The 14,073-nt window shown below is 27.4% G+C and overlaps 3 protein-coding genes across 3 annotated transcripts; 2 read left to right on the forward strand and 1 right to left on the reverse strand.

The window, feature by feature from the left end:
- Positions 1-1,617: 1,617 nt before the first annotated feature.
- Positions 1,618-2,074, forward strand: OCT59_028588 (uncharacterized protein; the record flags this gene model as incomplete). The annotated part of the gene is made up of 4 exons (XM_066147399.1): positions 1,618-1,645; positions 1,705-1,746; positions 1,822-1,902; positions 1,989-2,074. The coding sequence occupies 4 exons, from the start codon at positions 1,618-1,620 to the stop codon at positions 2,072-2,074; spliced, it is 237 nt and encodes a 78-aa protein (XP_065994110.1).
- Positions 2,075-7,904: 5,830 nt separating this feature from the next.
- OCT59_028589 (uncharacterized protein) lies at positions 7,905-9,590 on the forward strand (the record flags this gene model as incomplete). The annotated part of the gene is made up of 6 exons (XM_066147400.1): positions 7,905-8,532; positions 8,607-8,641; positions 8,714-8,755; positions 8,832-8,883; positions 8,968-9,156; positions 9,238-9,590. The coding sequence occupies 6 exons, from the start codon at positions 7,905-7,907 to the stop codon at positions 9,588-9,590; spliced, it is 1,299 nt and encodes a 432-aa protein (XP_065994111.1).
- Positions 9,591-11,738: 2,148 nt separating this feature from the next.
- On the reverse strand, positions 11,739-13,852 carry OCT59_028590 (uncharacterized protein). The gene is made up of 2 exons (XM_066147401.1): positions 13,617-13,852; positions 11,739-13,488 (listed from the first exon to the last, which is right to left on the reverse strand). The coding sequence occupies exons 1-2, from the start codon at positions 13,776-13,778 to the stop codon at positions 11,890-11,892; spliced, it is 1,761 nt and encodes a 586-aa protein (XP_065994112.1). The 5' UTR covers positions 13,779-13,852; the 3' UTR covers positions 11,739-11,889.
- Positions 13,853-14,073: the final 221 nt, after the last annotated feature.

Genomic DNA, 14,073 nt, shown 5'->3' on the forward strand with positions numbered 1-14,073 from the left:
AAAGTGGAGATATTACGCTCTAAATCAGGAAACAGCAAAGAGAGTTAATATCATCAAGAAAAATGCAATTTTCTCCAAATACTACATCTACATTCATGAAAATTAATATTCAAGTAGTTTCAACCCTGCTGAATAACATTCAATAAATTAAGAAAGTTAATTTCATTTGACCAAAGTGGAGATATTACACTCTAAATCAGGAAACAGAAAAGAGAGTTAATATCATCAAGAAAAATGCAATTTTCTCCAATTACTACACCTATATTTATGAAGATTAATATTCAAGTAGTTTCAATCCTACTGAAAAACATTCAATTAATAAAGAAAGTTGATTTCATTTGACCAAAGTGGAGATATTACGCTCTAAATTAAAAAACAGAGAAGAGAGTTAATATCATCAAGAAAAATGTAATTTTTTCCAAGTACTACACCACATTCATGAAAATTAATATTCAAATAGTTTCAACCCTGCTGAAATAAAGTTGATTTCATTTGGCTAAAGTGATGAAATTATAACCTGAAGTTAAAAAACAAATATGTGAAAGTAATAAAAAATTTAGAAACTCATGTACTATATTAAAACTGTACAAAAATACCTGTAAGGCTGTAACTTTACAATACACAGATAATAAAAGTGAGTTAAAAGTGTTTAATATGAGCTAGTTTGTAATAACAAAGCTTTTAATTTTTTTTTTTAAAAAAAAGGGAGTAAGTTTTTTTTTTTACAATAAACAATAATTAAAATAATATTCACATGATACAGATGATGATCATTGACGGCAAATGTAGAAAATTATTTTATCAAATGAATAAATATATTATAACAAGCACCCTATAAGAAATATGTATATGGAAAGGATACGTTTTGTATACATTTTTTGTACGTTTCTATAGATTCCATATACAATTTAAATTCCGTATATTTAATAAGCAATTCATTTTTGAACATTTTTTAAAAAAACTAATGTATAAGAAATGTATACGGAAAAAATTAATCATACGGAATGTATACGGAATTTATAAACTTAATATTTTTAGAAGATAAATTTTACAAAAATCCGTATCATAACACGAGATCACATGATTGTTTATTGTTTTGTTATGATACGTTTTTTGTTTTTATATAAACCCTTACTTTGATGAGTTTGATCTTCCGATCTTCCTTTCTGTCTTTCCTTTCCTTTCTCTTTCTCTTTGTCTTATTTTTGTTATTTTTTCTAAATTTTTCTTTCTTCGTCACTCTCTAAAAATAATTTTTTTTTTCGTACCTCACTTTAAAAAAATTTTTTTTTCGTCACTCTTAAAAAAAAATTTTTTCTTTTATTCCCACTCTTTTTTTTTTAAAAAAAAATTCTTCTTTCTATTTCTATTTCCTCTTTATAAAAAATTTTTTATTTTTCTAACTTTGACGTCCTCCCTTTAAAAAAAAATTTTTTTTTAACTTTCCTAACTTCGTTACCCCTCTTTTTAAAAAAATATTTTTTTTGGTTTATTCTTTATTCCCCTTTCTTTTTTATTTATATTTAATTTCATAGGCCAGCAGATTTTTTTTTGTGAGAATATTCAGTTTCTTTTTTCTTTTTTGTAGATCAGTTTGGGAGTCCTTTTTTTTGTAGGATGATTCAGGATTTTTTTCTTTTTTTAGGTCAGTTCAAATTTTCTTGTTTTTTTGTAAGTTGGGTTCAGATTCTTTTCTTTTTGTAGGTTGTTTCAGTTTTGTTGCTTCAGAGTCTTCTTTTTTTGTAGGTCAGTTTTGGATTTATTTTGTTGTTTTGGTTTCTTTTTTCAATAGACGCCTCATAATTCTTTTCTTTTATGTAGGTCAGACATTCTGGAGTTCTCTTTCTTTTTTTATAGGAATGCTGACCTTTGGTGACTTGGACGATTGCAGATACTATATGGGTTTTGTTTTCAATCTTTTTTTTTGTTCTTTTAGGTTATTTGACTCCAAATGAACCTGAACTTATAGATAATTTTGGTTGCAATAGGTGGTTTTAATAAGGAGGGAATTTTCATAAGGCGACACAAAGTGGTAAAAATGGTTTTCATAATCCGGCCGGGTCAGTTTTGTTAAGTCTTAAAAAAAGTTTTTTTATATTATTACTATGCCGGGTGAGAATTTTTTAAAAATTGAAAAAAAATTTCGCATATAAAATTTTTGAAAAAAAAAATTAAAAGCCGGGTTGCCGGGTTATTGATGAAATTTTTATATTATGAAAACCATAAAATCAAGTTTGTATGGCCTAATGTATTTGTACTTTGTTATTTTTTATTTTTTATTTAATTTAATAAAGTAAAATTAGATTTATGTAAATACAATTATAGTAAACTGTAATACAAATAGTAAATTCAGTGACCAAATCGTATAAATTCCGTGATAAAATCAATGATCAAATCATGTAAATTCCATATAAATCCCGTGCAAATTCCGTATCCAAACCATATTTTTAGTGATACGGAATTGTGCATTTTCCCGTATCCTATTATGATACGTTATTTCTAAGGAAAAAAAATCGTATAAAAACTTTATAAAAAACGTATTCAATTTTTTTATAGGGTCTCGTCCCTAAAATTTCATGAAATTTACGCTAATCGTCACGTTACCTGAGCGGTTCATGGCTCTGTCACACGGTAGTCCATAGTCACGTCACCAACCTATTCACATCATTAAAATACTATTTCTCAAAAAATTGTGTGTTTGCTTGTTTTCATAAGTTTCAACTACTCCCTTACATAAGTCACTAAAGCAACGAATCATCATTTCTAATATTATATTAGTTTAGGATGAAACCCGATGTAGTGGCGCAACTATACGATAAATTGATGTAATGATGTAATATACTGCATATCAATAAAATCGGTGGCTTGTGTTAGTTTATGTCTATCTCCTATTATTAAAGTGTCATTATAAATCTCTTTTATTTGCAACGCGTACAACGCGTCTGCATTTTACGCGTATATTATTTTTTTTCGTGGCTTTTTAATTGATTATGTATTACTTAATCATGATTAAACATCCGCAAAAGTCATTGATATCATCTAATGAAAAGCTTGTACAACAAAAAAATATATATATATTTATTTATACGGCCCTTTTTCTTTTTTTTTAATCACACATCTCTCATTCCTCTATCCTTCGGGAGAAAGGTAACCCACCTTTGACTTTTTTTTCACGTAATAAGTCCCTATCTAGGTGTCACTATCTAGGTATACCGTCTAGGTGTCCAGTCCAAGGTTAGAAGCAACATACAACAAGCAAAAAAAAATGACGTAAATAAAAATACAAAACCATGTAATGTTTATTGTGCGGGACTGTCTTCAGAGTTCAGACAATATATAGGTAACGAGTTTCTCTTGGATACTTGTTTTATAGGTAAAGACCATATTACAAACCATCCTATCAGTATAGTCTCTGCTTTTGTGGACCTTTTTTTACGCGTTTATCAAAGTATTATTACCTTCACAATTTTCTTTTAGACAGATTAACTGAAATCAATGAAATGGACCATCAAGATGATGCTTACAATAAAGGACAGGCTAGGGCTATTATCCGAGGCTAGGTCACATCATTAAGTGGTACGTATAAATTATAACAGTTCGCCGGATGGACGTATGAGTAGGTGTGCACTGCAGGGTTCACTGAAAGTCTTCCGGATGGTGAACTATTATGATTGACATAGGGGTTTATGTGCTCGTAGTACGTACCATTTGCTACAGGCTAGTAGCTATCTGCTTCTGTGCACGAAGTAATAGCTACAATGATGCCATATAGGTGATCCCCAAGCTGATCCATATGGGAGGGAAGGCCAGGTTCCCGTTGGAAATGACACATATCTCCTATGCCATGTCACATACTTAGTTATTGTTATTTAATACTATATGAGTCCATTTACCATAGATCCTATGATGGCCACATGGGTGTCCTGGGGTTCCCTGCTTAGGCATAATTAACAGGGTGGTAAACCTCATATGGTATGAGGTGATAGTGACTAAAAATTTTGTAAATTTTATAGGGCATGCATAATTATGGCTATTAATCAGGGTAATCCTCCTTCTATTATAAAGTTATTAGAGGTAAGTGTATGCATGGAGGCGTAGAAGGAGAGTACGATCAGTTAGTCCTGAAGGCCAGTTGAGGATGTGAACTGAGATATAGATTTCTCATAGACAAATAGAACTTTTCAATTATGGAGTTTTTCTTTTATATTTTGGTTTTCTTTTTTTATTTTTTATTTTGTTGTTTTCTTTTTTCTCTTTTTAATTATAGATATATGATAGATTACATTCCTATTGAATTAGCTTTTTTTTTGAAAAAAATCATAACTTTTTCATGTTCATCTTTATGTAAAAAGTAAATGTAAATTTTGCGTATGAATGTGTATGAGCATTGTAGTATGTATAATATGATAATAAAGTATAGGTCATATCCCTGGTTATGTTAGCTGTATAAGTCATTCATTTATTCTTACGATCATTGTTTAAAATGATTCACAGTTTTCTTACTATGTATTATATAAAACTGAATATATTTTTTGCTTTAATATGTTTACTGTTTAAACCTACTTGGATTAGATAGCACTATAAATTGGGTTCCATACGAATCACTGCGTGTCATTTGTTAAAGAAATTCAAATATTTTATATATTAAATTTTTGAATTTTCTAATGAATGAACAATATATATTACTGTAAAAATATTTATTCATATATTTATTTTTTGTTACATAAATGTATCAATTTGTTCCTCAGCCAGTACATTATTATTTGGAGATTTTTGTTTGTGTATTCTTGCAATTACACGATATACTGTACAATATAAACTATCACTAATGTAAAGTTACTATAGCAGCAATTGCCTCACCCGTTTATGATTTTTAGTTGTAATTAAAACGCTTTGAGTTTTGAGCATCAGAAAACTCTAACCAGAATTGGTTAAATGATTTTATTAATTATAGCTAGTGGCTAGTGATATACCTACCCAAATAATAATAATATTATTAAAAGTGTAAGACTGTAAATACAGCATGAATTTTTCAACATTAAGCTCAAAAGTTATTATAGCAGTTCGTTGGCTACTTTATTGGCATAATGATAATTATACTGTAAATTTATTGATTGCTTTTTATTTATCACAAGGTATGCATCTCGATTAATGTAATGCTTAATCTTTTTGCTATTATAAACTTTGCTGTATTATAATATTTGAGAAAACAAACAATAATATATCTAAAATTATTTGTTCTTAAAGATTAATCAAATGATAAAATCATTCACATGGATAATCTATTGAGAGAGTCAAATTTAATGCCTGTTACGGATTAATACTTTATGTGGTCATTAAATTATACTTATTTTAACATATCCCCACAACTTGATCATAAAATAATAAAATATTTATAAAAAAAAGATTACTATTAATTAGTATAATAGTGTAATTTATGATGTAATTTTTATTTTTTATTTTTATTAAACAGTAATAGTTAGCATATACAAGAATTTATAAACAAAACAAAATTGTAGAAGTAAATAAAAAAATGAACTAAACTAAAATCTACTTCGACGGTGGAGTAGTTAAGAACGAAACTATTTAAAACATAACCAACTATATTTTAAAACCATTCCCATAACTAACCCACTAGAATCTGTTCATTTCACTTATTATTATTATTCTTTTGATACTCATTTTACTCGATAAGTTATTAATTAATTAAATCATTTGAAATTAAAATCTTTATTCAAAAACCTGGTGATTATTTAGAGAATTTTGAATAAAGATTTGGTTATAATAATCTATTATTAAATTAACAATTTTTTCAATTAATTAATTGTAAAAATATCAAGTTTTTTTTTTATTTTTATGAATTTGAAAAGCAAACTATTTATCCAGCGTTCAATTTTAATTGAAAAAATCTTAATCATTTTTTTATCAACGTCGGTCAATTTGATTTTTTTAAAAAAACAATAATTTTGTAAATATATTTAATATAATATTTTATTTCTTAATTTAATAATAATAAAAAATTGAAAAAAAATTAAAAAAATAATTTGGGGAAAGAAAAAGGATAAAGAAAGAAATCGATTTAAAAAAAGGAAATTTACAAAAAAAAGGAATCCAAAAAAAAAAAATAAATAAATAAATAAATAAATAAATAAATAAATACTGAAAAAAATTCTGAAAAAAAAGGACAAATAATTCGGTCCAAAAAGAAAAAAAAATAACAATACTGTCTAAAAAAAGATCGAAAAAAAAAATAATATAAAAATAAAAAAAAAAATTTCAGTTTAGGAAAAAATCAAACCTAAATGGAGAAAAAAAGAAAAATTTTAAAAAAAAGGAACCTAACTGAAATTGGATTAGTTGACCATAAATAGATCAGGGAGGCATATCACGAGTTTTGATTATATGGCGTGGGATTTCAAGTTGCACAATTCAAAATTACTATTTATGCCCAACGACCAATTCGACCAAAACGTCAGACAAATTTTATTAGTTATATAGATTTATCAAAAAAACAATCTCACTAAAAAAAATTTGTTAATATCAAAAAAAATTTCACGCAATTTATTAGTTGGGAAATAATATTGAAAAAACAATCTCAATAAACAAAAAAAGTCCTCACTAAATCAAAAAAATTCTCACTAAAAAAAAATCCTGTCGTGGTTTGGAAGGTCAATCATGGAATGATAAATACGAAATAGATCGGACGCAAGAATTTCACACTTTCAATGTTACACAATTCAAATTATTTATAAAATATGACAAAATTTTTTTAAATTATATTTACTCAAGTTTTGCCAGTAATAATTATCATTTTATCATGTGATATAGCATAAATTTTTGTGGATAAACATAGTACTGCATATTCATTATTCATTCTAAAACCCTGATTAGGAACATTTTTTGTTGCCACAATGAACGTTCTTTTTAAAGGATATATTATATTACTTAGTTTGTCTCGATAGCAGAATTCTTTATAAATATACAACTATTAAAATTTTGGCAACTATAATATAAACAATGACTAGCCAAAGGTACTTTCCATATAATTTGTTGGTAAATCGGCTTTGTTCATTTCAACAAGTGTGTTACCACCGCTTTCTATAATAATGCAGTAGGTACTTCCATATAATTTGTTGGTAAATCGGCTTTGTTCATTTCAACAAGTGTGTTACCACCGCTTTCTAAAATAATGCAGTAGGTACTTCCAATACAATTTGTTGGTAAACAATCGGCTTTGTTCATTTCAAGAAGGGTGTTACCGCCGCTTTCCGGCGAAGTCACGTGAAAGTAAAAGAAATAATAGCGTTCAAATAAAAATGTATAATCTAATTTAAGGTGTACTGTAAACTTTATTTAAATAAACAACAAAATAAATGTGTGATAATAAATGCATAAATCATAACAAAAATGTCATAAATGAAAAATTAGCAATATTCGCTGCCTCAACCGGCGATCTACAAAATACTAAAAATCCCAAAACTAAAAAATTAAGACAAACTTCCTCTTGTTCTCTTAATCAGAATATATAAGGTTATTCTTAATGTAAGTTATTCTGAGTTTATCGTAATTTTATTCGTGTAAGATTTTACGCCAAGTCATACGCCCGATCTCGCCTATCAAGATATGAATTGTGTTACATCGGTATGCCGGATGATCGGCATTCTAGAAATTCTAAAGTACTGAAAGTACTGCAGTGGTACTAGTTCAGGTAGTACGGTTTCATATGAAAGTAGAAACCTTATTAAGAAATGATAATAATCGAATTTGTTTCTTAAATAAGAAAATTAAATAAGAAAAAAAACAAACAAACTAAATATAATCGGTATATATAATCGGTTCTCGGACTCATAATAAGTTCTTCAACTTTATGTTTAGAAAAAAAAAAAAAATAGATTCAAAAAGAAATGATTTTATTAAAAAATTTTACAATTTATATCATATTTTGTATTTTTCTTCAATTATTATTAAATGAAGTAAAATCTCAAATATTTATCAAGCCAGATCTACGTTATGGTCATACTTCTACACTTATTCACAAAAAATTATATATTTTAGGTGGAACTATTAACGGCAACAATTCATCACCAAAAGAAGCATTTCTATATATTGATTTCTCAGTTCCTTTTAATACCAACAAAGTAACATGGCATAACTTATCTTCAAAAGATAGCATCGTTCCGTCACATCATCTTGCTACAACCTTGGCAGTTGATAACACGATGTTCCTATTTGGTGGTGTTAGTTTAAATAGTTATGAAACGATGGCCTCATCTTATAAATTTGATACACAAAGTAACTTATGGAAAATTCAAGAAATAAATGGTGTACCAGGAAAACAAGGAATAACTTCTATATTTGATGAATCAACCATATATTTATTTGGCGGATACCCTTTTACGTATAATGTTAACGATATGTTTATAATAAATTCAAATAATTTATCTTGGAAAAAAGCCAATTCAACTAATTCACCATTTCCAAGATCACAATACGGTGCTGTATTATTACCAAATAAGTTTATTATTTATATGGGTATGTAATAGTATTTTAAATTTTAAATCAAATTATGAAATTTTATAAATTGATAATATTACTATTATAATTAGGTGGTTATAATAATGGATCGATTCCACTAGATCAGGTAAATATATATATATAAAAAATCTATCAATCGATCATCATAAATAATATGTATATTACTTTATATATAAAGGTTTATTTGTACGACACAATGAATGATTTTTGGATTATAAAGGTAACGAACACTTTTTGATGTAGACTTGATTATTAATAAATTTTATTATAAAATTAAAACTTTTTAAATATTTTAGCAAACTAGTGGATCAATACCTTCAGCAAGATATTCATTTTCAAGTATTCTTGGTAAATATTTAATACTTTAATGAAACAATATTATAACATTTTTAGCCATTCAAAAGAAAGTTAATTTAATTTCATGATTAATAGGACTAGATAAACAAAGTGTGATTATTTATGGAGGACAAGAAGACAATAAAACCATCGCGAAAAATCCACTTTATGTATTAGACATAAATAATTTTAATTGGTATATTCCAAAAGTTACTGGAAAGATTCCATCAAGTCGTACTTCTCATAAAGCAGTATTAATTGGAAAATACATGAGTATAATTTTTGGTAAATATAATTATTAATATTTATTTATAAATTTTTAATTTAATATAATAGAAATACTTATTTATAATTATGTATTAAAAGGTGAAGGTTATAATAATGAAAGTGAGGATGATTTGCTATTGCTTGATATTAGTAATAATAACGAATATATTTGGACATCATCTTTTACGCCTAATAATAATATACAGTCCAATCAACCTACATCTACATCTTCGTCTCCATCAAAAACAAATGATATACAACAACCTAATTCACAATTAAACACAAAAACAAATTATACAGATGTCATAACTAGTATAATTATTGGAGCTATAATTGATGCCATTTTATTAATAGTCGGAATTTTCCTTTTATACAAGTGGTATAAAAACAAAAAAGAACAAAATAATGCGACCTTACCAAATAATGTGACATTACCTAATAACGCGACATGACCCAATAATCTAATTCATAATCAAGAATGGAAATAATCTCAATCACTGGAAATCTCAATAATCATGTATACTACGAGAAGTAATCCCGATTTGCAATATAATTTGACAATAGAAACATTATTTTTATATTTTTATATTCAAACATTATGTTTTTGCTAATTATAATTTATATTTAACAAATTTCTAATTTTTAACATTGACGAAAGATTATTATTTTGTCGCAAATATTCTCTTAATTATATGTATATAGTTTTTATATGATGAGATTCCTATTGGGCAAAAACACTAGAATTTAAAGTAGAATTGTATATAATTAATGTTTTGTTTTTTTATAATAAAATTACACTTAAATAATAAGTATTAAAAAAAATTTTTATTAACAATAAATTGGAGCGGTTGAGATTTAAATTTTGCGTAATGTATTAACTCCGGTCAAATTTTAATGCCAAAGAAATTATGATAATTTTTCAATTTGACGATAATATTAAAGTTAGAATCTTTATAACTAAAAAAATACATGATTAATTTTTGATTATATAATTAATAGAGAATTATATTCTTTTTGGTTAGATCATCGATCCTAAGAGGGTATTTTTTTTTATAGACTAAACCCATTTTTTTTTACGTAATTTTTTTATATAAATATTTTTTCCCGTTGACTTTTTTTTGTTATTTGATTTTTTTTATAATACTTTTTTATTTGATAAACGTTATTATTTTTTTAATAAAAATACTTTTGTTTTTTTTTTTATAAAATAATAAGAAATAATAATTAATTAATAAAAATATTTGTAGTATTTTCACAATATTAAAGTTTTTTCGAAAATACTTATTTTTTCACAATTCCTTAATTAATACGAATTTCATTTTACACTTAAACGACAAATCTTTAATATAAATAACTACATTATTGTCAATATAATTGGGAATTGCTAAACGTCGCAGTAATTTTAACAGTTAATTTATTTAATTAGTAGCTTCAAGATGGATGAAATTAACGTTGTGAATTTTATGAAGCGAATATAATAATTCAATATTAGATAGAATCTATTTTTATTTAATTTCTGTTAATAAATAATTTTTTTGTTGTAGAATTAAAATTAATTTAATAAATAAATTTTAATAAAAATTTTTTAGAATTTTTTTTTTTTTAGAATAAAAATTTTAATCGATCGGGTTAATAATGGCTAATCGATTTTTAAGAGATAAAAAATTAAATCGCACATAAAAACTTTTATTATAATAAATTATTCATGATTTATTTGAAAAAAAAAATGCCTTTCTTTAAAAAAGGAAATTTACGTTCATTTTTTTCGGTCAGATCGTTCATTAAATTGTTTAATTCATTTAATTCTTCAATTCTATTTATTTTTAAAAATATTTATATGTAAATACTAGATTAATACATTTCATACGTGTTCGATACTGAAAAAAGGTGGTACTGCATATTAAAAGGTTTGGATCAAAAATTTCTATACCAGGACGACTTACGGTATATTGACATTAATCATTCCCAACGGGCAACTATATCCAATAAAATATTCTTTTTTTTAAAATCTACCTTTGGTTTATCAGAAGATAGCCATATTATTGGATTATATCCATCAACAATTTCCTTGTCATTATAATACACTTTATACGTCAAGATCGATTCAATTATTCATATAAACAAGTAATGCGTGATATTTTTAAGTTAGGCAAAAGTGACATATTTTTGCAAAAACTTTGTCATGAACCAATTAATGAAAATCAAAATTACCATAAGTACATTCATTATTATTTGGGGAATTAAACCAATTATATAAACCAATGTGTACAGCACATATCCGCGCATTTTTGGACTAGCCGATTTAACGTACCTCATTTAACTTTATGAAATACTTATAAAATTGACGCACCTATACCTGAGAAATTAATATATCTTTTTAAAAATCTGCGCATATGATTCATTGTTGATCGGCATCACATGACTCGTCAATTTACAACATCACTTTCATCACTAGTATCTGCAATTTTCGTTCTGTTCTCCACAACATTACTAAGGATCTTTCATGTTACCCTGTTTAAACAGATAAGTCAAAACAAAAATAGGCATTCGGATGAATTTATTCATTTTTTAACTAAAACATTCAAATAACAAAGCAACCATTTATCAAATGTATAAATGTTTGTAAAATCAATTTATTGCAATTTACTATAAATCCCATTAAATTATAATTAACAAATTGTCTTAAATCCCAAATAATTCATTATAAATGGACTATTACAAAAACCAAAAAAATTGAAATTTAATATGATTTTACAAGTCATAAGTAGGGATCACCTCATGTAACGCTTTGATAAGTTTTTGATTCGGTTTCAATCTGAAATTCGTTGGAAATTCGGTTCTACATTCAGGACATTTGTGACCCATAATTGATATACTTCGAGTAAGACATTCCAGGCAAACATTATGAGTACAATTTGTAGTGATAGGTTGCACAACTAATCCAAAGCAAACGGGACACTTGAATTCCCGTTCGCTTATAATTTCGATCAATTCCGTGTGATTTTCAAATTTTGATTCAAGAACTGTAGTCCAGGCTCGTTGATTATCTTTATCGTCTTCAATAAACTTTTTAAGGTTGGCCGAAATTTTGTATTTGTTGTCTTTTTTAGCTTTTTTGGATTTTACACCTTTATCATCATCTGAATCAAGTGTACGTTTCTTGGAAACTTCATCATCATCTCCAACGATCATTTTTATTCCAAGTTCCTTAATTCGTTTCTTTCCCTCCGAAGTCCATGGAGCTGGTTCTGGATCGTCCCGGCGCATAAGATATCTCCAAACCTTGAATCCCGACGCACCTCTTTCTGGCCAATACTTTACTAACTTATATATTCCATCATATCTAATTCCTTCCTCTGGTGCGTATTTTGGATTATGCTTCATTAATTTCGAGGATCGACATACTCTTACTGGCATACTGTTTTTCCAATTCCGCGCTTCGGCTCCTTTTTTAGCGTTAACTTCAGCATCACAAGTCCTAGCAAGAGCTTCATTTGTTTTAGTCAACTCTTGATCGAATGACTGTACTGCAACTCGTTTATTTCCAGTTTTAAGATCTCGACCACCGGAACCAGTATAATAAAATTCATCGCCATTATCCCTGTCTTCAGGGTATCCACCGCTGAGTACAATAGATACAGAGCCAATGCTAGCTTTTCCAGCGATACCAGCAACAGGTGGACGATGGACTCCTGATTCAGAGCAAAATATTCTATATTTCCATAATGAACCAACTGGAACACCAGGAATTGGTCCAAAGTAATCAGGTTCTACTATCTCACATTTCTTGGAAAGTCCTACGCAAGCCATTCCTCCTCCCCATTTCTTTTTTTGTGTAGCTGACGGCATCTTTGATTTTTTCGAATTTTCGAGATCTAAACTTTGGCCAGCTAACACGACACCAACATTTTTATGCTTACAATCTTGACAATACCACTCCTCGTTTGGTAGCTCAGTGATTTGTGGGGATAAGCAATAGAAATGAAAATAATATTGGCACTCGTCACACACTATCGTGTGTTCATCGTCATCCTTTCCGCCACAAATATTGCACCCACAATGCTTACACTTTTTTTTTTTATTTTCACATAAAGTACAAAAATATTCCTCTTCTTGTTCAAAATTATTCAGATCATCCATGACAGATGTTGATTTAGTTTCGATAGGGTGGTTCGAAATCTCGTGTTCTGACACTTGTGAATTAACTTTTTTCTCAGCTTTCACAGGGATATCCACAGATAAAACTGCAGATTCGGTTTCACCAGAGGTTTCAATTTTTTGTTTTCTAATGAGTAGGACGACGCTATTGTGCTTAATATTATAATGAAAGAGAGTGTGTCCATTTTCCAGCTGAACATTTTAATAAATATTTTTATAAAAAAAATTATGTTAGTGTCAGAAAAAGAGTTAAGATACATTAAAATTACAAATACTTGACAGTCATACTAAAAAAACGCGTAATTACGCGTCCTATTTACCTGTTTACCTCCAAATAAAAGGCGTTGCCTTTCAGGTGGATATTCTTTACAACCGAACTCTTTAGAAATTATATCACGGAGTTCTTTTATATCGTCCGTGGGTGAACACGTTATTTTGATTTTTTCACTTTTGTCGTTTGGTGCGCTGATAAAAATAAACATTTTTTTCAAAGATTATAGAAAGTGTAATAATATTGTAGTACGCAACGCAAAGTAAAAAGAAAGATGGTCAGAAACAATCCACTTTTATCTAGGATTATCCCCCTTAAATTATTTGAATATCATATTAGCCTTTCTAGATAACTTTACTCATGATGGATTACTCGAGTAATCATTCTAACCCGAATCATACATACACGTACATATAAGGAAGTCAAGTTAGGTTGATAATCTTGATCCTTCTATCTATATTTAGTATGCATGTAAGGAGTTCAAGAGTTAATGCACGTGATAGATC

The sequence above is a fragment of the Rhizophagus irregularis genome, chromosome 8, assembly GCF_026210795.1.
Source record: "Rhizophagus irregularis chromosome 8, complete sequence".
NCBI classification, from domain to species: Eukaryota; Fungi; Glomeromycota; class Glomeromycetes; order Glomerales; family Glomeraceae; genus Rhizophagus; species Rhizophagus irregularis.